At 46.5% G+C, this 27476-nt stretch overlaps 1 protein-coding gene across 1 annotated transcript; it reads left to right on the forward strand.

Annotated features, from left to right (window-relative positions):
- Positions 1-2215: 2215 nt before the first annotated feature.
- On the forward strand, positions 2216-27476 carry LOC138983072 (uncharacterized). Its single transcript, XM_070356478.1, has 7 exons — positions 2216-2263; positions 3861-4121; positions 4639-4720; positions 15078-15221; positions 23695-23835; positions 25408-25568; positions 27411-27476. The coding sequence occupies exons 1-7, from the start codon at positions 2216-2218 to the stop codon at positions 27474-27476; spliced, it is 903 nt and encodes a 300-aa protein (XP_070212579.1).

The raw sequence follows: 27476 nt of genomic DNA on the forward strand, positions 1-27476 counted from the left end.
GGCAACTGGCTATGCGGGAAAAGCTCTCTGCACTGGCGCGCTCAGCGCTGCCAGGCACAGAAACTCTGTGTCAGCTACGATGCAGCCGTGTGAGACCTTTGCTCTCCCGAGAGCTCCTCTGCCGGTTACACCGGAAATTGAGACTCTCCGTACTGAAGCATTCCGTGAGAATAAGGCTATTATTTAGCCTGAGTCTTCTCTTCTGGGTCTGGAAGAAACAGGGAAATCGGCTTTGGAGCTTGCTTCTCTTTCAGTAACTCTGATTCGTTCGCTCTCACGCTCGGTGGCTTCTTCTCTCGAACCTTTTGCGTTCCGGGAAGATGCATGCGAACAGGATGTGGCCACACTTCTGTCTGCGCTGGCTAAGGTTACAGCTCAACAGATGACAGTCTCGGCTTGGCTTTATGCATACGCAGTTTTCACTCGGAGGGAGAACTTCCTCGCAGAGTCCAGAAATCGTGAGCGAACGACCCTTGACTCTCTGCGTTCCTCTCCTTTTGTAGAGGGTGCACTGTTGGGTCCTGTTTCTCTAGACGCCCTCTGCAAGGAGACACAGGAGGCAAAGGACATAGAGTTTGCCAAGTTTACTCAACGTCCGTTCAAACAATCACACAGCAAACAGTCCGGACCAGCCGCTCAAATGGCCTTTACGGCTAAGAGTGGCAACACACCTCAACAAACTAACTCGTCTAGAGGTCGCGGGAGGAGTGCTCCTTATTCTAACAAGAAGCCCTCCTTCGGCAAGTCTCAGGGGTCTGGGCGCAAGCCCAACCCCCAATGAAGCAACCCCTATCCTCTCATCTCCACAGCCTCCACTCCGTTGGTGGCGGGCGGCCCCTCCCGGGCTCTCCATTGCTGGGTACAGTGTGTAGACAGCCAATAGATTGTGGGGATAGTGAGATCGGGGTTCCGGTTGCTCTGGAAGAGCGAGAAAGCGCCTCTTACCAGAGTCCTACCTCTTTTCAAATTTCCGACCAGACAGGAATCAATAACAGTTATTCATACAGAGATTCTCGCCCTTTTACAAAAACAGGCTATAGAGGAAGTGTTAGACCACACCTCTCCCGGGTTTTATGGAAGGATTTTTGTTGTACCCAAAGCATCAGGGGGATGGCGGCCCGTTCTGGACCTGTCCCCTCTCAACATATATCTGAAAGAAATCAAATTCAAAATGGAAACGCCAGCGACGGTCAGGGATGGCCTCCGTCCGGGCGACTGGGTGACATCCATCGATCTCACCGATGCTTACTTTCATATCCTCATTCACCATCTAGACAAGAAGTGGCTGAGGTTCCTTTGGGGAAGCAAAGTTTATCAATTCAGAGCTCTGCCTTTCGGCTTGTCCCTGTTCACCTTGGATCTTTACCATGGTTGTGCGACAACTTTGCGCTCTTGTCAGGCAACAGGGGGTACGCCTGCGGGCTTACCTCGACGACTGGTTAATCCTGCACCAGACGCGGGAACTTTGCCATGCTCACACCCAACTCGTGCTGCAACAGTCTCACGATCTGGGTTTCTCGATCAACCAAACCAAGTTGGAGCTTTCTCTTGCCCAAGTGTTCACATACTTGGGCATGACGTTCGACACGGTGGCTTGGACAGTCCGACCTTCTCTAAGGAGAATGGTCACACATCACGCGCTTCAGCGCCTTTGGACGCAAACCGACAAACCTCTCGTCGATCTGTTTGCGACTCGCTTTTCGAGGAGACTCCCATTCTTTGTATCCCCCTTTCCGGATCCAGAAGCCTGGGCAGTGAACGCTCTGGAGGTGAACTGGTCAGGTCTGTCGGCCTACGCCTTCCTACCAATTCTTCTCCTCGGCGAAGTCCTCAGAAAAGCGGACCTGGAGCGACCCTCTCTCGTTCTAGTCGCTCCAATATGGACCAGCCAACACTGGTATCCCGATCTTCTTCGTCTCTCTCAAGGCCCTCCCATACCACTCAATCTGGTCAAGGGAGACCTACTCCAGCCCAGTACGGGCATTCCTCACGAAAATCCGCAGTCTCTGCACCTGCACGGCTAGAGGTTGTCAGGAACGCACTGCGCCACTCTGGCGCGTCCGACATGACGATTGACTTAGTTCAAAAGGTTCATAGAGGTTCTACTAGCTCTGTTTATACCTCTCACTGGTCTTCTTGGAATAAATGGTGCACAGCGAATGGGGTCAATCCTCAGTGTTTCCCCACGCTCGATGCAGGTTGCCAACCACTTGTCATGGCTATCTTCCCAAGGTTGCTCTTCATCTTCCCTCAGGGTCAGAAGGTCAGCTATCTCGGCTACACTTAAGCAGATAGGGCATACAATAAATCTTAGCGGAGCCATAGCTGCTGTGTTAAAAGGCGCCTCGATCAATTAATTCAAGTCAAGAATCCCAGTCCTTGCATGGGACCTCTTTCTTATTTTAGAGTTCCTAGCTCCTCTGAGTTTGAACCTTTACATTCCGCAAGTCTACATAATCTTACTCGCAAAACTCTTATGTTGCTTTTGTTAGCCACAGCCCGGCGAGGTAGCGAAGTTCATGCTCTCTCCGGTCTACAGAAAGACATTGCGTTAGAATCTGATGGCTCAATTTTACTATATTTCAGACCAGATTTTCTGGCAAAAAATCAGAAACCTGGTCAGCCATCGCCTGTTATTCGGATCCCTCCTCTATCTAGTATTTTAGCCCCTGGTGATTCAGACATTACCAATTGCCCAGTTAGGTCTCTCAGTTTAATTCCTAGCTGGCTCGCACGGCTCCCATCAGGTCCAAGGACCAGAAACTTTTGTTCATCTCAGTTAACACAGTGAGAAACAAGGACATTGCTAAGGTTACTTTGGCACGATGGGCTTCCACTCTTATCACGCAAGCTTACATATGGTGGCAACAGAAAGGGTGTGGAGGTGCCGTTCAGTCCGTTCTCCCTCTCACATCGGCAAGGACGCATGAAGCCCGAGCATGGGCCTCATCACTCGCAGTCCTAAAGTCTGGAAAACTCTCAGAGGTCCTCGGAGCTGCCAATTGGAAGTCCGATGACGTCTTTATCAACTTCTACCTACGTGACGTGGCGGGTTCCCGCCATGATAGTAGCAGTGTGCTACCCGCAGTGGTAGTGGCCGGGCAAGCTCTACCCAGATCTTAGGGTGAGTAATCCCTCCGCCTTAATTAGCAATCTGCTATATATGAGATTTGGAGTAAGAATATGTAATTTAATCGAAAATTTCAAAAATAAATGTTCATTTGATTAATATACTTACCCAAATCTCATAGTGAATTCCCTCCCTCCTACCCCACTATAAGTTTCCTAAGGCTTATCAGCTGGAATGAGGATAAGATGGCCGCGCCACGGCGACAAGGGGAGCTTACCCTTATGGACCACGTGATCTTATGTCAGTCACAACGTTTTTTTAGAGGAGTTGTTTCCCTTTAAGGTAACCAGGGAAGCGTAGTTCAACGTCTAGCACTCAAACTGAAGTAAATTGCTATATATGAGATTTGGGTAAGTATATTAATCAAATGAAAATTTATTTGTGAAATTTTCGATTGTCCATCTCTCTACTAATTTAAGTGCTGATCTGTAATAATTTTAAAACCTGTTGAAAACATGTAACACCTCATGTGGATATCAACATTTTGTCCTTTTAGATTTTCTTTTCAGAATGAGCTGTTAGGTGTGCCTCCCCACACAATGTTGGATAATTATTCCAACTACATATCTACATCACAGTTAGTGAGAAAGTTTTGCATAAAGATCACAGTAAGAACATCCCTTCATGTTATAAAACAAAAAACGCTGTCTTTATATTGCGGAGTATTTCCAAATTCCAGACTGTCATACCTGAACATTTTGAGCATTAAATTTGTTCCTCTAAATTTTAGGGTGGAAAGACTTCGGAGTTAGAAAACTCGCTGCTTCAAACACTGACGGCTCACGTACATTCCTGCCTCACCCTTGCCAGTGCCAACAGGTTTGAGAGCATCATCTTTCCATCTCTTGGGACTGGCAACTTGAAATACCCTCCACACAGGGTTGCTCAGACGATGTTCAGTGCCATTGAGGACTTCTTCAAAGAGATGCCTAAATCTTCACTGAAGGATGTTTACATCTGTTGTCACGAGAAAGACATAAAAGTGATACAGGTCTGGAATATATATATACACATGTATATCTCTCTCTATATATATATATATATATATAATGTCAAAACTTGACTAAATGTAAAAACGAGGCTTCAGCTTGTATGTCATATTAGAGAGGGGGGTGTAATATTGGTGAGAAATACGAAGACAAAGAAGAAGAAAACAATCCGTCAGAATAGTCAGTCGTAATATTGAGGGACCGGTAAAAGAGAGGGGTTGTAAACGGAGGTTCCACTGTATACTTCAAACTTGTCAAGGGAGAAGCACATCTTAGCTTTTATGATTTTCTTTTGTTGATTGATTTGTGGTAGGCTTAGTCAAATGTGTATGTATCACATAAAACCATCAACTGAGTCCAAGGTTTTGTGAGACCAAGTTTAAAGACCAGCAAAGTTAGTAACTTACTGATTTTATAACAGTTACCCAGTATCATGGACGTGCACACATACATGATTTTGTGTGTGCACAAACAAACATGCTCTGAATTACTAACTCTTGTCATTGATTGATTTACCAGGCATTCTGGTCTGAAGATATCACCCGCACATTTGGAGTTTGTACCCCATGGCATACAGCTGTTGGAGGAGCTAACTCACAAGGTAATTCTTTGCGATACGCAGTGTTACCTGAAGGAGACACTTAATCATGACCTGTATGTTGGAGGGACTATGGAGTCATAGTTTAGTCTGCTTTATCCCAGCTTACCTCCTAATTAAACTCTGTTTCGATCGAGAGTCCATTAAAATCTTTTGTGATCGTTGCATTACATTGCATAACATTTGATCAAATACCTAAAAGAATACCAAATTTTAATCGAAGTACTTCAAGTTTGTAGACATAATATCCCAGGAATGGGACTTTTCCGCGGATTTACGCGGACACAACTTACGAATTCCGCTGGAGTAATCTATTTTTCCGGGTCCAATTTCATCACAGTACATGTATCTATAACTTGTTGACTGAAAGATATGGAGACGCGAGGAGTGAAGATGGAACGGAACACTCACTCTGGAGGCTTGAGAGTTAAATTGTGTACCATTTAAAAAAAATTCGGGGGAGCATGCCCCTGAACCCCCCTAGAAAAAAGGGATTTCCTCTTTTTTTATCACAAGAGAGTCCCACCCCTGTATCCTGAAAGTTTCAAAGCAGTACACCGCGTAGTTGCTGAAATACAGCACTTTTCATAATGGCACCCTTCAAAATTGCAGCACTTAAACTTCCTGTGTTTGACCCCTCATGCGATCGACACCAGATGCGTGTTTCTTTTAGGCGAGAGTGTATATAATGAAACGGTGGGATGGCTAGCTACGCCAGAATTAAAAATCGTTGGTTGATACCGAAAAGGTAATGTCTACACTGTTCGATAAACCACCATGAACAGCCAATCTGATTGGCAGCAGTTCGGTGGCCATTTTTTCTCACGCAGCGAGCCCCTCCACGGCATGCTGGCGTTTTCTCGCCTAATCCCAGCGTTCCTTGTGGCAAGAATTGCCCAAGAAACGGTACTTCCTCACTTCACTCGCCAATTCTTGCCTGTCGGAAACAGGATAGGAATAGCATCAGTAGGAATAGCATAATTAACACACGAAATATGCAAGCCAGCTAAACAAAACAACATGTTGTGGGTAGATAATTGATTTTGATTTTTCCTCGTATGTAATCATTGACAAGTTGTGCATATTTTAATTTTTCGGTGATTTTTAATTGTTCCCTTCCATTTTTGTCACGTCGGTTTTGGGGGTAGTCATGTACCCTTATTTGGGTGGTAGTCACGTGATCCATGTTAAAGAAAATCTTTGATCTGGAAAGTGTGCCAGATAGTCAATTGGATGGCCTTAAATGGCAGAGAAAGTTTGAATGAAATGACACTAGAGTTAATGCTTAAATTGTAGCAATAATTTTGTTGCTATGTTTAGTTCTGCTAATTGGTAAAATGATGCCCATTTCGTGAAATTTGCCAGAGTTTTGCTGAAAATGCGGAAAGGATTCTAAAACTTGCCCATCTCGCGAAATTGGCTGCCAATTTTGGGTTTTAAAGTTCTCAAATGTGTTGAGTATCAAGGCAGCTACATGCTAGAAAGAATAAATATTGAAATAATCGATAAGTTACAGCAAAATGTATAGTTTTTCAAGCATTTTCTGAGTTATGCTTGAGACAGATCATAACATATAAGATGGAGCTAAAGTGATATACAAACACAATTATTTTGGACACAAAATGTTACGGACTAGCTGCCGATTACATGAAATGGGCAAGTTATTTTTGGCAAATCGCGTGCACAGAAATCGCGTGAGGGGATCTCACTGCTGCTGATGAATAAGATGGAAAATTAACGGGCTGTAAATGTTTCTTGAGGTTCTTCTTGGCAAGTTGTGGGTACTCTTTGTGGCATAGAAACGATGCTGCCCCGTACGAAACGTTCTTATAAGAAATTGGACCCAATTTCATATAAGATTCTTATAAGAGTCTTGTATGACAATTTCATATATGTGGCTTATAGGTATTTTAAATGCAAATGAGGTAAATTCTTATAAGAAACTTATATGAATCATATATGAACCTATAACCTGAGCTCATATCTCTTATATGAATCTTATATTCTCTTATAAGAAAGCTATAGGTCTCTTATATGAAATGTTCATATATGAGACTTATAAGAATCTTATATGAAACCTACATCTCCCTTATAGGATTCTTATATGTCTCATATATGATATTTATATGTCTCATACTAGACACACGACCTTGACCTACAAGAGAAATAACACCTGCTTAACCCAATTTAACTGTCTTGACTTTGAATTATAATGAATCCAACTGCAAAATACCTTTTGGTTCAGTATATATACATATCTTTACTGAAGTTGTGTTTATTTTGAGGGCAAAAACAAACAGATCTCTAAATCACTGGTCACAAGAAGAGGAGTAAGACATGCATTGTCCTCTTCAAATCCAATACTTTGAAACTTGAAATTATGAACAAGAAACAACAAACAAGTTAAAGCCACAAATAATTTTCTTGAATATGCACAGCTGTCACAGTTTCTTGTTGCTTGAACCAAAGTAGTGCTGGTAAACATGATTTGATCACCTGATGCAGAACCAGAACTGTAAAGTAAAACAAATAATGGAGGGAAATTCTGGATTTTGAATAAAAACACAAATTTAACCTGTCAGTGTCAAGCTGTTGGGTTGGTTGGGCTGCCAGCCACCCACAAACATCAGCATGACATAAACATTCTCTTCACATGTTCATACATCAAGTCCAATTATTTCTGTAAGAACTTTGTATTTTAGTCCTGCTCTTTCACTGATTTTCTGCTAAACATCCTCACAGAGCTGCTGTCACAAAGATGGCCGTTGAGTCAGGGGGAGATAATGCTCAAGGCAAACCATCCACTTCCTGTTCATATATGAAACATATATGAAAGCCAGTATTGCCAGTAATTCAGCATTGTCCAATATTTTTTCTAAGTCCTGAATTCTCCCATGCAGAAACTAAGTGATGATTCATATAAGAGTCATATAAGATTCATATAAGAAACATATAAGAGAACTATAGGTTTCTGGAAGTGCAGGTTCTCATATATGATTCATATATGATTCTTATATGAATTGGGGTCTTTTTCATATAAGAGACTTATAAGAAACCTATTCCTACAACTGACATACATAGCTTTTTGCTTGTCATATATGAAACTTATATGTTTCTTATAAGAAACTTATAGGTTTCTTATATGTCTCTTATATGTTCATATATGTTCATTTCGTACGGGTGCAGGCTATAGATACAGTACATGGTACCATTAACTCCAAATGCCCAAGCAACTGCGCTGCTCCGACTGTATCGAGTATAGTCACTGGACACTGCATAAATGAATGTCAGCTCAAGATAATGCCTTTTTCTTTTATTAACATGCACATCGAACGTCATCATTCTCTGGGATACCACAATCACTTACTTTAGCTGGTCAGTGATTTTATTTGCGACTTTGCCTGATCAGTATCCAGAGATGCAACTCTACCATTGACAGTGAAAAGACTCGATAGACTCATTTCAGAAGATCACCTTTTGAACTATCATTGCAACATGTTTTAGGAAGCTTATCATTTAGTTAGCGTGTTGCTTAAAAATAAATTAAATTACATATTCTTATTCCGAATCACATATAGCATTGACACAGTCTGAGATGCTAGGTACTGAAAACGCTTACCCGTCTAACATTTTTAAAGGGAAGCAACCACATCACCAAAAAGGCTAAAATAGCCCCTGGCAATGGGCAGGTACTCCGTGAGTTACCTCCCATTGGCATGACCTACGTCACATCCTCTATCTCCACGTGGCTACAATCATACGACTTTTCAGCTTCTTGAGAGAAGGTTGTCTGATTTTCGCACTCCCGTGGCTGACTCTTGTGTTGGTTGACACCTGCCGGCCACGTTACCTGTCTATCCTGCTTGCTGGCTTCTGTAGTTGGTGAGCTCGTTCCTTTTGTCTTTGTTGACTGGAATTTTTTGCTGTTAGTTACTGAACTTCTGTCCGTTTTGGACTTGTGTTTTCAGTAGCTGTTTTGTTTTGTCGCCATTTTTGTTGTTGGTCAGCTTGGCTGACAGCGGTAAAATGTGGCAAGGCCAACGTAATGTTGAGGTAAACTTAATATTACCTTCTTGCTTGCCTTCTGCTTTGTTAGTTGGTAAGCTCTTTCCTTTTTGGTCATTAGTTTGACAGGAATTTCTTTGTAGTTGCTGCATTTTCGTCCGTTTTGGACTGCAAAATTTTTCCAGTAACTTTTTGTTTGGCCGCCTTTTTTGGTTGCTCAGTTTTACTGACAGCATTAAAATGTGGCCAGGCCTATATGACGGTTAGGTAAACTTTATTTTACCTTCGTACTTGCCTTCTGCTTTGTTAGTTGGTAAACTCTTTCATTCTTGGTCATTAGTTTGACAGGAATTTCGTTGTTGCTGAATTTTTGTCTGTTTGGACTTGTACATTTCTAGCAACTTTTTGTTTGGCCGCCATTTTTGTGGGTCAGCTTGGCTGAGAGTGTTAAACATGGCAAGGCCTATATGTCATGGGTCTTCCAGACCTTTGGTATTTGTTGTTGTTTCGGACTAAGCAGGTATTACCGCTATGTCCGTTAATTATTCTGCCCCAAATGTACATGTGTTTGGGGGCAGGTTAGCTTGTTTTTGTCTTCTTTTTCTTCTTGCTGTCCCTCTTTTAGGCATCGGAGCATGGTGCTCTGGTGTCTATACTGCTTAGCTCTTTATTTCCAGAGTTCCGCAGTTTGGGAGAGAAGAATTGCTTTCTACGCCGTTTGCCAGCGTCGTTTTCCCCCGTTCGTGGGTGATACTCGTTCCGTGGCGTTCTGTGACGTTTTCCAGGGATCTACTTCCTGGTTTTCGTCGTCTACTGCCGTGGTCGGCATGGACGGTAAGTTGAACTGGTCCAACAGCCCTCGTGAGGCGACCGGACACTCCCTTTTGGGAGACAGTTCTCAGGGGCATGGTCACAACTTGCATTTCCTGTTCTGTTTCCCTCGCTTGCAATCCTAATCCGAGAGCACGGGTGTTTCAGAGCAAAGGCGGTAGTCGTTTCGGCGCTGCGCTTCCGGTTTTACCGGAAGCATAGGTCCTCTCCCACACTAGCGCTGTCATGGTCTAGTCGGAGTTGATCGTGTGGACTGGCCTACGGGCGCTCGGGCTTCCGGCCCCAGTCCACTTCTGTTCTGGTCTCACTTTTGCCTCGTCGCGGGCATTGGTGTTTTCAGAGCTAGGGCGGCAGCCGTTTTCGGCTCCTGCGCTTCCGGTTCCCATAGCTTGTTCTGTCTCGCCGATGTCCCCCCCAAGGGCTCGGCCGTTTCAGAACAAGGGCGGCAGCCGTTCTCGGCTGCTGCGCTTCCGGTTCCCACCGGAAGCATAGCTTGTTCTGTCTCGTCGATGTCCCCCCCGAGGGCTCGGCCGTTTCAGAACAAGGGCGGCAGCCGTTCTCGGCTGCTGCGCTTCCAGTTCTTACAGGAAGCATAGGTCCCTCACCACATGTACACTTTATGGTCGGTGCTGGGGTTGACCGGAGACTGGCCTCCGGGCTTTATGGCTTCCGGCCTCAGTCTACGCAGCCCTCGTTTCCGCATTGTGCGGCTTCGTCGGTTGCATTTCCGGCTTCGTCCGGATACACTGTTCCTCTTCCTTGTCTTTCCGTACGGATGTCGGTGAGGGAGGAACAGCTGCCGGCCTTCGGGCGTTCAGGTTCTCCTCGGCCGGGGCTGTCGTCACGTCACCCTTAGGGTGGGGTGGCGTCAGTCCATTCAGTCCTTCGGTTTTGGATGTTCACTCGGCTTTTTTCTTTACTCTCACACCAGTCAGAGTATAAGTCAAAGTGATGCCCTGGTACACGGGTTTCCGGTTTTCGGTTATCCCGTGCATCGTTTTACGCCACTGGTGACTGTGACTTCGGTCCTTGTTTTCGCTCGTCCACTCTGACGTTCAGTCTGTGGCTAGCGAACAGACATAGTCGGGATTTCCGTCAAAGCTCAGGTTGCTCTTGAAGCTGCGGCGGAAGTTTTTTCCCTTTATTTTCCGGAAGGTGCATCAGCGGTTTCGGCTTCCTCTTTGGTTGCCTCTTCGCTGATGTCGGACTTCCGTTTCGCGAAGGAGGAGGTTTTCTGCTTCCGGTTCGAAGAGTCCCCTTCTGTGACGAAGCCATCTCATGCCTGAAGTGGTATTCCTTCTGTTCCTGTTCCTCTTCTTCCCCCCGCGGGTTAGGGGGAAGAATTTACCCGATGCTCCCCAGCATGTCGTAAGAGGCGACTAACGGATTCTGTTTCTCTTTTTACCCTTGTTAAGTGTTTCTTGTATAGAATATAGTCAATGTTTGTAAAGATTTTAGTCAAGCAGTATGTAAGAAATGTTAAGTCCTTTGTACTGGAAACTTGCATTCTCCCAGTAAGGTCATATATTGTACTACGTTGCAAGCCCCTGGAGCAATTTTTTGATTAGTGCTTTTGTGAACAAGAAACAATTAACAAGTGGCTCTATCCCATCTCCCCCCTTTCCCCGTCGCGATATAACCTTGAATGGTTGAAAACGACGTTAAACACCAAATAAAGAAAGAAAGTTCCTCTTCTTGTTCCTCAAGGCAAGTTTCGGAACAGGCTCAGCCTTGGCTAGCTACGGCTACACAGGCTTCTTCTTGCATTCGTCCTTTGCTTTCCCGCGGTCACCTTTACTGGTGACGCAGTATTGCTTCCTCTGCTGGTAAAACAGATTGTGAGAGACTCGGTTGTGTCAGTATGAGAACACATCCTTGTCTCTTCAGAGGAGATAGGATGTCAGTGTTTAGATCTTGCATCTTTTCGGAGACGATCATCAGAATTTTTTCGGTCTATGACCGAATAGCTTGATCTGTTCACACTCGGTGTAGATCAGGATGGTGATGGCGTCTTCACTCTTCGTTCAGCCTTGACTAGGGTGAACGAAGAACAGATGCTACTATCCTCCCTTCACTATGCTCGCGTAGTTTGGTGTTGGAGGGATTTGGTCTCGCACTAGCAGTTCACGGATCAGGTACGAGGAACACCTTGAGAGCTTCTCCGGTGGTAGAGGGATCTCCTTTTGATCATTGGCGCTTGACTCGATTCAATAGGAGATCCAGTCGAACAGAGGACTTCAGTTCTCCGACCTCTCTCTACAAGGGTTGAAACAGAGCAAGCCTACTTTGCAAAAGCAGGCCCAGTCCTCTGCTCAACCCAGACTGGCAGCCTTAGGGCAAGCTCATCCTGGTTTTTCGTGGTCCGAGAAAAGAACTGCTTCAGGAGGGGGAGGGGGCTTCTCTAACGGCAAGCCCCACCTCCAATGAAGTGCTCCCGATCTCACCCCACCTTCCGCCCTTTACTTTAGTGACGGCGGGAGGTCCCCGGGCACTTTCACATTGGATGGTCTTTTATATGCATCCAATGGATTGTGGGACTGTGAGGTCGGGCGACCTGATATGGCCCTTCGTGGTCGGCTGGGCGTTCAGCAAACAAACAAACAAATCCAATGGATTGTGGAACTGTGAGGTCGGGCGACTTCAATCGATCTGACGGGTGCATATTTTTTATTCTTATGCGTCAGTCAGAGTTTCACACAGTGAGTTAGGTCCACCAGCTCGAGCACCCGCTGAGGTCTCTTCTGGTCGGGTCTAGGGCTGGCCTTCGGGTATACTGGCTTCCGGCCTCAGTCAGTGTAACAGTCGTTTCAGCCACGGTCTGCTGCTTCTGTCGCACTTCCGGCTAGCCGGAGAAGTTGTTTCTCTTACCGACGTCTTAGTTACGTCAGGGTTTCTTAGGAACAACGACTGACCTATGTGGCCCTTATTTGTCTTTCGCCGAGTCCGACTCTGTCTTTCTCTAGCGATCAGACTTGTTCTGGTGTTTCGTCCAAACTTAAGGTACCCTTTGAGTTGGCCTCGGAGGTAACATACAGATTTTCTGAGGGGGCATTGTCTTTGGCAATGTCGGCTTGAGGAGTCATCCTTTGTGGCTGACCATCTCTCTCAGTTTTTGGTTAGTCCTCTCCTTCTGGCAGAGGGCTAGCTAATGTTCCGTTGTCTTTGCTGTGGGCTCTTAGCCCAGCATCTTTTTTGGCAGCTGAAACTTTTGTTTCTTTCCTTTACCTGCGTACTGTGGGTACTTTCCCGTCGCGATATAACCTTGAATAGTTGAAAACGACGTTAAACACCAAATAAAGAAAGTGGGTACTTTGGAACAATGGCTGTTCTACGGGCATCTCGGCTCTCAGTCTTAGCCTGTGCATTTGTCGCCAGCGTTTCGCTGCGTGACTAGGGCTTTTCCGGTTCCTGTGACTGCGGATTTTAATCTTTCTTCACCCTCATCCTGAGCATGAGGTGAGTCAGAACGACTTCCGTTAGGTCGGGTTTCGTTTTACAGTCACCCTTCTACCACAGGCAACTATGACTACGGCGTTTGCCCGTTGATCTCTGTGTCTGGCCCTCAATCTTTCAGAGGCGGACAGACGCGTTCTGGTTTTTCGCCCAAACTCAGGAAGGCTCTTGATTTGGCCACGAAGGTAAACTTCCAGTTTTTTCCTGAGAACACTTTGTCTCGGGAGACTTTTGACTGGTCGGCTTCACGGTTTTTCGTGTATGCTTACCAGTCTTGTTTTCGGTTTTGGGTTCTTGATTCACTTTCAATTACCTACAAGCAGACTGAACTGCGGACACTATGGCCTTGGCCATTTTGTTCATGGTCACCGGTCACACCAGGCTTCGTCCGCTGTGACTTCCGCACTTTTGGTTGCTTACGCACTTTTGTAAGTAGCTGCTTCCTCGTACTATCTCTTTCTGCTTTCGCATGAACGGGTAGAGGTTAACTGGTTACCATCTCTTTTGAGAGCAGCAAGACTGCTGGTTACGGCACCCTTCTCTAGCATGCTTTATGGGTGACGATGTCAAGGATCGCAGTCAGGTTTTTTTCTTGACGTTTTTCTTATGTCACTACCCAGGAGTACTATGATTCTTTCCATGGTTAGATTGGACTCTAACGCAGAGAAGCAGTACAGCGTGCCTTGGGGGGTGAGCGTTTCTTCACGTTCTTGGAACTTTAGGAATGCTTATGCGCTTTTTGAGTTTTTATCATTGAATTGGGCTCTGGTACTTGGTACTCAGGTGTCTCTCTCTTTCTTTTTGTGTGGAGTCGCAAGCCCCTGGAGCAAATTTTTGATTAGTGCTTTTGTGAACAAGAAACAATTGACAAGTGGCTCTATCCCATCTCCCCCCTTCCTCCGTCGCGATATAACCTTCGTGGTTGAAAACGACCTAAAACACCAAATAAAGAAAGAAAGATCGGTCACTCTTCTTTTGAGCTGACCTCTATCTCACAGGTCTTGTCAGGCTTCGGCATTTCCTTACAATAGAAAAGGGGGGGAGGGGGCAGATTGTCTTTCCCCTCTACTCGGCTCGGGTTCATTTAATCCAGGGCTCGGCTCTCTTCCTGGGCCGTTTTTCTTTACGGTCCGGGGGATTGGACGAAGTACTGGGCACAGCTTACTGGCTCTCTGAAATTGTCTTTGGCAAGTGTTGCCTAAGAGACATCCCGGCTGTCAATCAGGAGATTCTCTGGTCCCTTCCTGACTTGTTGGCAGCGGGCCAATTCCTGGCAAGGGGGTTAGAGTGAGTTAGATTTTTCTTTCCCACTGGGCCCTTCCTGACTTGTTAGCAGCGGGCCAGTTTTTGGCAAGGTTGTTTAGAGTGAGTTAGATTTTTCTTTCCCACCGCCTTGTTGATGTTATCTGCTATATGTGATTCGGAGTAAGAATATGTAATTTAATGGAAAATTTTATAAGTAAATTTTCATTTGATTAATATACTTACCCGAATCACATAGTGTATGCCCTCCCACCTGCCCCGCGTATGGTTTTTTAGTTTCTTTAAAGCCGTATTATTATTGCCACGTGGTGATAGAGGAAGTGACGTGGTACCCACCAATGGGAGGTGACTCTCAGGGTACCTGCTCATTACCAGGGCTATTTTTAGCCTTTTTGGTAATGGGGTTGCTTCCCTTTAAAAATGTTAGACGGGTAAGCGTTTTCAGAACCTAGCATCTCAGACTGTGTCAAGGCTATATGTGATTCGGGTAACATGAGTGATTTTGGTTTGAAGCATTCTACATTCTTCAACCCTTCGCTTGTGAAAATTTTCCTTTTCATGCTGCGAGAGACAAATAACTTGCTTTTTGTTAAAAAAAACTTTGTTAATCTTTTTGATTTTTTTTTTACATGAATTGAAATAAATATATCTTCATACAAGGAATAGCTTTTTTTTTTAATCAGTATTGTGATCCTCAATAGTAAGAGAAATCAAATGACATTGTAGCACAGAACAATTAACAAATTAAGATTTCTTTTGAAAACAGCTACATCACTACAAAAAACCCACCCCACTTTTTCTTCAACAGGAGCACGTGTCAGCGTTGAAGTCCAAGGAGGTTTCCTAAGCTACCACTCATCTGTGTCATTGGTGCATATAGTGGAAGCAGATGCCCTTGCGTGTTCCTACCCAAAAGTTGATCTACTGATCTGTTCCAATTCACAGAAGCCAGGTTTGAAGGCCAAGTCTTACCTTTTTTATGAATAGTTGGTGCAAGTACATGTAGTAACATACTCCTGTGGGTGGCTGATTGCCAGCATCATGAGCCAATAGTTTCTACGTGCAGCCTGTTTGGGACCAGAGAACTCAGAAAGCCCAGCTGCCAGCATAGAGTTGAAAATACTGGTTAGAAGTTTGCATATAAGACAGATCGCTTACAGGAGAGAAAATTGTTTGTAATACAGTATGTATTGATCCTTTTTACCACTGAAAAATCTTTGGATAAGAACAAAACTTGGATATAAGAGCTAGGCCTGTTATGAGAAATATTTTCTTTTTCGATGTGCACCTGGCCTCGAATATAGGAAATGACAATTAAATTACATATTCTTACTCAACTCACATAGATAGCAATAACTTCGTTTGGTTGCCAAGACATTGAAGCACTCTTACATGGTAACATGGGGAGATAACTCTAAATAAAAAAACCACCTGCCATATATAAGGCATGGTCCGTGGTAGTTATCTCCCCTACCGGTGCCCGCGCATGCGCAGGCCGACTACCGGTAATACTCATTCCTTCTTCTTCAACACGCGGAGCAGGACGTGTTGTTGCGCTCTGTCTTCATTTTCTATCTGGTGGTTTTCACGGAGGTGGTTGACCATCAGACCTTGGTAACACTTTTGTTGTCTCTTCATTTCTCCAAGCATTGGGTGAGACCTTTTATTTTTATTACCGAGACGCGTTTTCTTAACCGTTTGGAACGTTTTGCATCTCATGTTTTGGTTCGTTTTTGTCATCCAATATGGCGGACAAACCGAAAGAGAAAGAGAGAGAAAGAACTCGGAGTTCAACCAGACAGGCGTGGTCTCCTAGCTCTCAATCAGGCAAAGCAACACAATCCAAAGCTAAGGTGGCTACAACCACCCCGTCTCGGACTCAGAAAATTTCTCCTACCGATAACGTTTCTGTCTCTGTTTTCAACCCGGTGAACGATGAATCGTTTTCAGTTTCGATTGACAAACCAGCCGCGTCTGTTTCGACCCCTTCAACTAAAGTGCAAGCGCCTAGCGCAGATTCATCTTTGTCTAAAGCTGATTTGCTAGCGATTTTATCGTCTTTCAAAACAGAAGTGCATGAATTAATCTCGTCGGAAAGACAAATAGCCCAACATGCTGCTCTGTCTCTTCCCTCGGGTGTTGCTAATGTTTCCTCGCTTGCGCGGGTTCGCTCTGAACCGACTGCGACGGTCACGTCCGCTGGCGTGGTCGCAGATCCAACGACGGTGTTGGATATGTCGGACTCATCTTTTGACAAGTTTTTGTCTGAGTCTAGGACATCAGCACCTCCGGGTGTTCTTGGCGAAGTACGCAAACCTTTGACGTCAGTTTCCGTTTCGGCGGAATTGCACACTGATCGAAAGGGTGTTTCCACAGACCAACCTGGCTCCGTTTTCACGGTCCTGGGCATGGGATGTGAAGGGCATGTGTCTGCTGGCTCCGTCAACTCCGTTAAGGTCGGGGCGGCTGCTGGCAGACAGGTTACAGGATCTTCCGGTTCCAATTTATTGGGGCTGGTCGATGCTCATGCTATACAGTCCTCTGCTGGTTCCGCCAACTCCGTTAAGGTCGGGGCGGCTTCCGGTGGCAGGAGAGGTTTGACTTCCGCTGTTGGCACTTCGCTGCTGGCGGGAGTCATTCATCAGCCTGTGGCTTCCGGTTCCGCTGTCGCGGCTTCCGCTAGCCTTTCTCAGGCTACATCCGCTTCCTTTCCCGGCCTTCCGGCTGGCATTGGACAGGCGGATGGTGGTTCCATCCACGGATTTCCGGTTTCCGGAAATTTTTCACAACCGTTTCCGGTTTCGGCTCAAGTTGCCTCACCGGATATCGGTTCCACTGGTCATCCCTCAGACGATCGTTACGATGCTTCTGTTGGTGATGAACAGGATATGGAGGAAGAAGCATCAGATGCAGATGAGGAAGCTTCTCGCCGACTTCCGGCTAAGCTACATCATTTGTTGGCTTTGGCAGCAGAGGTTACTGCACGTTACTTCTCGGAAGGGGTGTCTGCGGCAACCACTTCCGCTGCTCCTCCTCCATCGGCTTTTGCTGACTTTGCCCCTTCACAGGAGCGGTCTGAGAACTTCAAGTTTTTAGAGTCACCTGCTGTGGCCTATCAACTTGCGAGAGTGTTTCAGAGCGATGTTCCCCTTCCGTTGTTATCGGCTCATGGGGATGCTCCTGCAGAGGCTCAGTCTTGGCTTGCTGCTTCCGATCGTACGGCGCTTCCTGCTGCGGCCACTCACTGGAAGCTTCGTCTCGCTTCCTATAGCAGGCCTTTGATTTCCTCCTTTGCCTTACCATCTGCATCACTTCCGGTTTCACCGGAACTTGCTTCCATTAGGCAAGATGGCTACAGCAAGGATAGGCTTTCTGTCTGTAAGGAGAAAGACCTCATTGCTGTTGAGGAATGCGGCCGCTCTGCTTTGGAATTATCGTCTCTGACTGACACGTTGATTCGTTCTCTCTCTCGAGCAGTGACATCCTCACTGAACCCTTTCGAGTTCAGGCACGATGCGGATACTAAGGACGTCTCGCTTCTCTTTGCGACCTTAGGGAGGGTGTCTGCAGAGCAAATGGCTTTGTCTGCGAGGTTGTATGCGCAGACCGTCTTCTGGCGTCGAGAAGCTCTGCTGTCGGGCTCTCGTCTAGAGGACAGGAACATTCAGGATTCGCTCCGAGTCTCACCGATCCTTCAAGGGTCCCTACTCGGACAGGACACGCTGGATGCGCTTCAGAAGCAGACTCAGCAAAACAAAGATTTGCAGTTTGCGAAGCTTTCAGAGTTGGCTTTTTCGAAACAACAAGCAAAGCGCAGCGGTCCTCCTGCCCAGTCTTTCTCGGGGCCCTCCAAGTCTGGTCACAACCCGAGCAAGGGTTCAGCTTCGCGAGGAGGGAACCGGTCGCGACCTTACCCCAAGAACAAGCCTTCCTTCGGGAAGAGGGGGTCAGGTCGAAAGCCTAACCCCCAATGATGCCCCCCCGATCTCAGCACTCCTGCTCCCCCCACGATTACGGTGGCGGGAGGCCTTTTTCGGGCTTTACCAGCATGGTTAAGAAAGTCGAACAACCACTGGATTGCAGGAGTGCTCAGATCGGGGTTCCGGCTTCTGTGGAGTTCTCAAAAGGCTCCATTGACCAGAACTCCTCCGTCTTTTCGGTTTCCGGCCAGACCGGAAGCCAGAGAGGCCGCTCAGGCCGAAGTAGAACTTCTCATTCAGAAGCAAGCAGTGGAAGAAGTTCGGGACCATGCCTCCCCAGGCTTTTACGGACATCTGTTCGTCGTTCCAAAAGCCTCGGGAGGATGGCGTCCGGTGCTGGATCTTTCTCAGCTAAATCTTTTTCTGAGAAAGATCAAGTTTACCATGGAGACTCCCACCTCAGTGAGGCAGGCCCTCAGGCCACGCGATTGGGTCACCTCCATAGATCTTTCTGACGCTTACTTCCACATCCTGATGCACCAAACAGACCGGAAGTGGCTCCGCTTTGTTTGGGGCAACAGGATTTTTCAATTCAGTGCTCTTCCTTTCGGCCTTTCACTGGCTCCCTGGATCTTTACGATGGTGGTTCGCCAGTTTTGTGCGCTAATCAGAGGTCAAGGTATTCGTCTACGGACGTACCTAGACGACTGGCTGATTCTGAATCAGGCGCAATCTCTGTGTCTCAGGCACACACAGATCATGTTGCAGGAGGCAGCGGAGCTAGGCTTCATGATCAACGGCAAGAAGTCCGAGTTGACACCTTCCCAGAACTTTACGTATCTGGGAATGGTATTCAACACTGTGGAATGGACAGTTCAGCCCACACAGAGGAGGATAAGCAAGATCCGGGATCACATAAATGCCACAGCGGTTCTGTCTACGGCTTCGGTCAGGTCTCTGTCGTCCATCCTGGGCCAGATGGAATCGCTGGCTCCTCTGACTCATTTGGGCAGGCTTCACAAGCGCCCTTTTCAAGAGGCGCTGAACTCCAGGTGGGACCCTCAGTCTCAGGACTGGGAGACGCTAGTCCCACTTCAGGACTGGTTTATAGAGACGACCAAACAGTGGCTGGTCACAGCTTGGCTCTCGCAGGGAGTTCCCATAGTCCTTTCCCCGCCTTCGAGGCACTTGTTCACAGATGCCTCTCTCGAGGGGTGGGGGGCTCACCTGGAAGGTCACACGACCTTTGGTCTCTGGAACCAGGCGCAAGTCAAATGGCACATAAATCTGCTGGAGTTAGAAGCAGTCTTTCTAGCATTGACGGAGTTCCTACCCTTTGTCAAGGGGGAACATATCCTAGTTCACTCCGACAACACCACAGTGGTGTCCTATCTGAACAGACAAGGGGGGTCTCGCTCTCTGCCTCTGTCGCACAGGGCATGCGAGATCTTGATGTGGAGTCACAATCACGGCGTAGTCTTGTCAGCAAAGTACCTTCCGGGAAGGCTGAATGTCTTGGCAGACTCTCTGAGTCGGTCTTCCAAGATAGTGCACACGGAGTGGACGATCACGCATCAAGCGCTTCTTCGCCTCTGGGCTCAAGCGGAGAAGCAGTCCATAGACTTATTCGCCACACGGTACTCACGCCGTCTGCCGATTTACGTTTCCCCATTTCCAGATCCCGAAGCGTGGGAAGTCAATTCTCTGGAAATCTCTTGGAGCGGACTGATCGCCTACGCGTTTCCTCCCATTCCCCTCCTAGGGAGGGTCCTGCGAAAGGCAGACATGGAAAGACCATCTCTGGTTCTCGTGGCACCAAACTGGCCGGGTCAACCTTGGTACCCCGACCTTCCGCCTCTTCCTCTAGATCTCAAAAGAGGCGATCTGATACAGCCTCGATCGGGCATTCCCCACGAGAATCCGCAGTGGCTTGCCCTGCACGGTTGGATTCTGTGCGGGAATCATTGAAAAGATCAGGTGCGTCAGACGCTACTATCGACTTGATTCAAGCGTCTCACAGAGGTTCTACATCGTCGGTTTATACCTCTCACTGGTTGGCGTGGCTGAAATGGTGCAAGGCTAACGGAGTGAAACCTACGTCACCCCGCTCTATTCAGATAGCAAACCATTTGTCCTGGCTCGCTAGTCAGGGCGCTGCGCCAGCTTCTTTGAAAATCCGTAGGTCAGCGAGTTCAGTTACGCTGAAACAGCTAGGACATTCTATATCACGCGAAGGTTTCATTGCTAGCGTGTTAAAGGGAGCGTCCCTTCGTTTCAACAAAACGAGATCCGCTATTCCAGCATGGGATCTGCCTCTAGTGCTGGAATTTTTGAGAACTCAAGACTTTGAGCCCTTATGCCCTGCCAGTCTAGCCAATCTTACGCGAAAGACAGTTTTTCTCGTCATGCTGGCTTCCGGTAGACGTGGTAGCGAGATTCACGCTTTGTCGGGCTCATCTCGCGACGTTTCTTTTGAAAAAGACGGATCTGTTATACTCAGGTTTTGCGCGAAGTTTTTAGCAAAAAAACAAAAACCAGATAAACCCTCGCCGTTAGTCCAGATCAAGCCTTTGAGCTCCATTCTCGCTCCTTCAGACCCGGATGTTGCAAACTGTCCTGTTAGAGCACTGAGAGCATACCTGTCTCGTTCTAATCCGATCAGATCCTCTAGTCAAAAGCTTCTTTTCCTCTCAGTCAATGCGAAGAGGGATAAGGACATAATTAAGTCGACCTTGGCGAGATGGGTCTCCACCCTGGTAAGACAGGCTTACCTTTGGTGGCAAAGAGAAGGGGGGGGGGCAGTCAGTCCTTCCTCTCCGGTCAGCCCGGACTCATGAGCTTAGGGCCTGGGCATCTTCTTCGGCGGTCTTAAGATCCAGTCGACTTCAAGAAGTCATGGACTCAGCCTACTGGGCATCTGAGGATGTGTTCATGAACTTTTACTTGCGGGATATCGCAAGTTCTCGCATGGACGGAACATTTGGCCTGCCAGCTATGGTGGCAGCGGGACAGATGCTTTCTCGATGCTAACTGTGAGTACATTTTTTACCCACCACCTAGATTAGCAATCTGCTATCTATGTGAGTTGCGTAAGAATATGTAATTTAATATAAAATTTCTAAAGTAAATTTTGATTTAATTAATATACTTACCAACTCACATATTGAATTCCCTCCCAGCCTTCCCCGCAATTTGTATGAAGGTTTATGGGTTTTCAGAACGGAATGAGTATTACCGGTAGTCGGCCTGCGCATGCGCGGGCACCGGTAGGGGAGATAACTACCACGGACCATGCCTTATAGGGCAGGTGGGTTTTTTGTTTAGAGTTATCTCCCCATGTTACCATGTAAGAGTGCTTCAATGTCTTAGCAACCAAACAAAGTTATTGCTATCTATGTGAGTTGGTAAGTATATTAATTAAATGAAAATTTACTTTAGAAATTTTATATTAAGTAATAAAAGAGTCAAGCTGAATTTACATCTGATGCAATGTGGAGATTGCCATGGGTGTCATCAAGACGGACTGGAAAGCATCTGGATTGAAAATAGGCTGGTTCAAATAACTCGGAATGTTTTAGCGAGCAGATTTTATCACTGGAACTTGAGCGTGTGTTTCTTTCACACACTTTTTTTTTCTGAAGAGGAATCCAAACCTTAAAAGGTTTGTTCCTTCTCATTAGGCCAAACATGCCTGAGCCATCACAGATCTGCATGGGATACGTTCATCCTTCAACATGAACACATGCCGAAATTCAAATTTTGGCTTGGCTGGAAGAAAAAGAACAACAACTACAGCCCACAGATAGACCAGATCAACTCGCTGGACAACTCGCTGGACAGGAGTCAGACCACCATTCTTCGCCTGGTCACTGTGGACTGAACAAACACCTCAAGAGACTGGGACTCCATGACACAGCCCAATGTGAATGCGGCTCAGAGGAGCAAACCCCTGAGCACATTAAGACCTGTCCACACCAGGAGACAGCACGCCAGCACTACTGGCCAGAAGACACCAGGCACCATTTAGCTCTGCGGACCGGCTGCCAAACTGCTGAAGACTGCAGACTTCATGGCAGCCACTGAACTGACGATATGATGGCCATAAATATCGAATGCAGAAGAAGTCAATGGCTTGGCTACTTTGGGTGCAGAGAGGGATTTAATTTTTTTTTTTTTAATAGTTTTTGCAACTAACATTTACCAACAACCAGTGTCAACAAGTGAAATGAAGGATCGTGTCTCGGAAGTTGAAGTGCAGGTATACTAAGGCTGGCATACAAGAGCCAGATGTCGCCTGCTACAACTACTGGTACGAACTGCAATTACCTCTGCATGACTTGAGATTTTAAAACAGCTTCAATATAAGCTGAGTCATGGTCTCTAGCACAGAATCAGAATGCATTCGCATTGTTATATTTTGGTATGTGTCCAAATAGAGGGATGATCTTATTCCTTTGAGACTGTGAGCCGAATTGGTTACATGGGAAGGACTGTGCCTTTAATTTTTCATGCTTTAAGATCTTGTTATGCTTTTTACATTTAGTCAAGTTTTGAATAAATGTTTTAACATAGAGGGAGAATCGAGACGTCAGGGTCATGGTGTATGTGTGTCTGTGTGTCTGTGTGTGTGTGTAGAGCGATTCAGACTAAACTACTGAACCGATCTTTATGAAATTTGACATGAGAGTTCCTGGTAATGATATCCCCGTACATTTTTTTCCATTTTTTCGATAAATACCTTTGATGACGTCATATCCGGCTTTTTGTAAAAGTTGAGGCGGCACTGTCACACCCTCATTGTTCAATCAAATTGATTGAAATTTTGGCAAAGCAATCTTTGACGAAGGCCAGACTTTGGTATTGCATTTAAGCTTGGTGGCTTAAAAACTAATGAATGAGTTTGGTCATTAAAAATCGGAAACTTGTAATTAAAATTATTTTTTATTAAACGATCCAAAAACAATTTCATCTTATTCTTCGTCATTTTCTGATTCCAAAAACATATACATATGTTATATTTGAATTACAAACAAGCTCTGAAAATTAAAAATATGAAAATTATGATTAAAATTAATTTTCCGAAATCGATTTAAAAACAATTTCATCTTATTCCTTGTCGGTCCCTGATTCCAAAAACATATAGATATGATATGTTTGGATTAAAAACAAACTCAGTAAGCTAAAAAGAATAGAGATACAGAAAAGCGTGTTATCCTGCTCAGCGCGACCACTACCGCACTATTCTGGCTTGTCGATTTCACTGCCTTTGCCACGAGCGGTGGACTGACGAAACTACGAGTATGCGGTCTTGGTGAAAAAAGCAGTGCGTTCAGTTTTATTCTGTGAGTTCGACAGCTTGACTAAATGTTGTTATTTCGCCTCACACGACTTGTTTAAAAATGTCACCCACATGCACCCCCTCCCCACACACACACACACACATGCACACTCACATCTCTGTTTATCTTCTTTTATACATGTTTTATTTTTTCATGGTATTTTCAGAAATATGGAAACGCTTTCAGGCACATCAAACCTTCTGCGGTGTTGCCGACAGTAAACAGAAGGAGCCCAGACATGAAGTCAAGACAGCACTGCTAAAAGCAAGAAATATGGAAACAGTCTTGATCTTCCTTGACACATTTGGTACTAGACTCTGCTCAATATGTTATGATTTTGCAGTATACACACGCTGTATTCATTTTGTGAATCTCAATATCTGTATTTCTGTTTGAGTCTACAGAACACGTTTAATTCATAATCTATAGCAAAAGATAAAACATATTTTCTAATTATTTTGTAATGATGCAAAAGCAATCTTTTGAGCTTCCATGGAAGATTGAAAACAACCAGTCTGATTGGCTCTTTGTTTTAAAGTCGAGTCCTGGAACGCCGAAGAAGAAGAAGAAGAAGAAGAAAAAGTCGAGTCAAGTTTCCTATTTTCGAACATAGAAAACAAAATATGGCTTCTCAAACGCGATAGAATCATATGTAATGGCATTTATTCTCCTACTTCCTGCCCGATGTATTTAGGACATTTTTTTTGCTATGCAAAGTATCTGTTTGAACGTACATATTTGTGTAGAGTGCATAAGGGAATGTAGCACATTCCGTCTGTATTAAAACTAATGCAACAATGCACAAGAAGAAGAACTCCATAACTGCAAAAACAAATCGTGTCAGGGCTCCCAAACTGTGCATTTCTGTGTTCTTTCCAAACTATACCACGCTTCATAAAAAACCAGGGAGATGCGTTTGAGTGCAGATCTTGGTGATGAGGTCGTTTATTGTAAAACCAGTTAAATTACATATTCTTACTCCGAATCACATAAAAGCATTGACGCAGTCTTACATGCTTAAGGTCTGAAAAGGCTACCCGTCTTAAACAATTTTAAAGGGGAGCAACCCAACACAAAAAGTGTAAATACAGGTATGGTAATGACCATCTACCCGGGGAGTTACCTCCCGTCCGGGTTACGTGACGTCACTTACCCTGTAAACACCACGTGTAACTCATACGACATTTCAGCCTACAGCAGAGAGGTCGTCGAATTTTGGCTCCGTGTGTGGCTGCGTGCTGGTGCTTGTAAGGACACCCACCGGCCTCCTAACCCGTCTTAACGGCTTGCCTTTACGTGTTTGGTGAGCTCTTTCCATTTTGGTCATTATTTTGACAAGAATGTTGTTGTAGTTGCTGACTTTTCGTCCGTTTTGCGGACTTGTATAAATTTTCAGTAACGCATTTTGGGGCCCCATGTTTGCTTGTCAGCTTAGCTGACGGCGAATGTGGCACGGCCTATGTTTTGGTTAGGTAAACCTTATTTTACCTCTTTACTTGCCTTCTGCTTTGTTAGTTGGTAAGCGCTTCCTTTTTTAGTCATTAGTTTGACAGGAAGTTCGTTGTAGTTGCTGAAATTTTTCGTCCGTTTTGGACTTGTTAATTTCCAGTAACTCTGTTTTGCCGCCTGTTGTCTGTGTCAGCGCGTCTGACGGTGAGATAACATGGCTAGGTGTGTGTCATTGGTCTTCCAGACCATTGGTATTTGTTGTTGTTTCGTACTAAGCATGTATAACCGCTTTGTCCGTTACTTCTTCTGCCCCAAATGAATTTGGGGGGCAGTTTAGCACGTCTGTGACGTGTCTTGCTTCTTGCTTTCCCTCTCTTGGCATCGGAGCGCGGCGCTCTGGTGTCTATACTGCTTTGCTCTCTTTTTCCAGAGTTTCGCAGTTTGGGAGGGAAGATTGCAGCTTCACACGCCGTCTCCAGCGTTGTACTTCCGCCGGCGGCGGGTGACGGCCGCTCTTTGGCTTCCTGTCGGCCACGGCTTCCGGTCGCGGGCCTTCAGCTGCGTCTGCTGCCTCCTTGGGGGGCATGGACGGTAAGTCGAACTGCTCCACTGGCTCTCGTGAAGCCACCGGACGCTCTCTTTTGAGCAACAGTTCTTGGTCGCAGGCTCACTACCTGCAAACTTCCTGCCCGTCAGGATATGCTGCTCTTTCTAAGCCCGATCGTATAGCGAGTAGGGCTATGACTGAGCAATGGCGGCTTCCGCTTGCGGGAGTCGCGTTTCCGGGTTTACCCGGAGGCGAAGGTCAATCTGGCACACCCACGAAGGTCCCTGCTGGTGTCGACTGCAAAACTTCCTGCTAGTCAGGATATGCTGCTCTTTCTAGGCCTGATCGCACAGCGTGTACGGCCGTGACTGAGCAATGGCGGCTTCCGCTTGCGGGAGTCGCGTTTCCGGGTTTACCCGGAGGCGAAGGTCAATCTGGCACACCCACGAAGGTCCCTGCTGGTGTCGACTGCAAAACTTCCTGCTAGTCAGGATATGCTGCTCTTTCTAGGCCTGATCGCACAGCGTGTACGGCCGTGACTGAGCAAGGGCGGCTTCCGCTTGCGGGAGTCGCGTTTCTGGGTTTTCCCGGAAGCGAAGGTCAATCTGGCACACCCATGAAGGTCCCTGCTGGTGTCGACTGCGGACTGGCCTTCGGGCCACCGGGCTTCAAGCCCCAGTCCTCGCAGCAGACGCTGCCGCTGTATGCAGCTTCGTCCGTTGCTTATTCTTCTGCTCTTTCTAAGCCTGTTTGCATCGCGTGCGCGGCTGTGAATAGGCAAGGGCGGCTTCCGTTTTCGGGAGTCGCGTTTCCGGGTTTTCCCGAAAACGAAGGTCCTCCATCCCGTGCACTCAAGAGGTCATGGCTGGGGTTGACCGTTGACTGGCCTTCGGGCGTTCTGGCCTCGGCCTTAGTCATCGCAACAGGCGTTTCCGTTTATGCGGCTTCGTCCGTTGCTTTGCCGGCTCCGCCCGGAGTTGTCGTTTCTCCTCCTGCCGCTCCTATACGGAGGTCAGTGAGTGAGGAACAGGATACGTCCTACGGACATCCGGACAGTCGTCATTCCGGTTTACTGGGAGCATAGGTCTTCCTTTGCGATTACACTGTGTGTCTCTACTGGAGTTGACCGCGGACTAGCCTACGGGCGTTCGGTCTTCTGTCCTCAGTCCACGCAACATTTGCTTCCGCATTGTGCGGTTTTGTCTGTTGCGTTTCCGGCTTTGTCCGGATGCATTGTTCTCCTTCCTAACACTGTTAGCGAAGTGAGGAACTTCGGCTGGCCTAAGGGCATGCAGGCTTTCAGCCTCGGCCGGGACGGTAGTCACTTCACTGGTCGGGTGTTGCGTCTACTGTCTATTCAGTTCTGGTGGCTTCGGATGTTACCTCCTCTTTGTCTTACCCTCTTATGGGAGGGGTGAGACAGGACGGTTTCCGGTTGAACGGGTTTCCGGTTTTCCGGTTATCCTGTTCAGTAGCTTTCCACTTGCAACTGTGACTTCGGTCAGTGTCAGTTCTCTGGGCTATTCTGTTATACAGTCTTTAGCCAGAGACCAGACACGTTCTGTCGAATCTCTCGGCTTCTCTCGAGGCCTCGATGGAGATTACTTCCAGATTTTTTATGGAGGGACATTGGCTTCCTCTTTGGTTGCATTCAGCGATGTCGGACTTCCGTTCCGCGAAGGAGGAGTTTTTCCTACTTCCGGTTTGATAGTCACCTTCAATGTGGGTACCATCTTCCGCAGGTTTTGGCTGGCCATCTCCTACCGGAAGTGGTATCCACGGGTTCCGGTTCTGCTACTCGGTTTTCACGGGTCAGTTCCGGAACACGCGCAGCCTCGGCTGTCTTCGGCTACTCAGGCTTCGTCTTTTGTTTCTTCCTGTCATAGGAAGTTCTCTTGGCTGAAGCTGGGTCGGATTTTGCTGGCGTCTTTGCTCTTCCGCGTACACCTTAA

The sequence above is a fragment of the Littorina saxatilis genome, linkage group LG12 (genome assembly GCF_037325665.1).
Source record: "Littorina saxatilis isolate snail1 linkage group LG12, US_GU_Lsax_2.0, whole genome shotgun sequence".
Classification (NCBI taxonomy): domain Eukaryota; kingdom Metazoa; phylum Mollusca; class Gastropoda; order Littorinimorpha; family Littorinidae; genus Littorina; species Littorina saxatilis.

Excerpts from the sequence above, each read along its gene's own strand:
- LOC138983072 (XM_070356478.1), top strand. The coding sequence starts at position 2,216 with ATGGCTATCTTCCCAAGGTTGCTCTTCATCTTCCCTCAGGGTCAGAAG. Across the intron at positions 4,122-4,638 it reads AAGACATAAAAGTGATACAG|GCATTCTGGTCTGAAGATAT; the intron begins GTCTGGAATATA and ends TTGATTTACCAG. Across the intron at positions 23,836-25,407 it reads GATCTTCCTTGACACATTTG|AGTTTCGCAGTTTGGGAGGG; the intron begins GTACTAGACTCT and ends CTCTTTTTCCAG.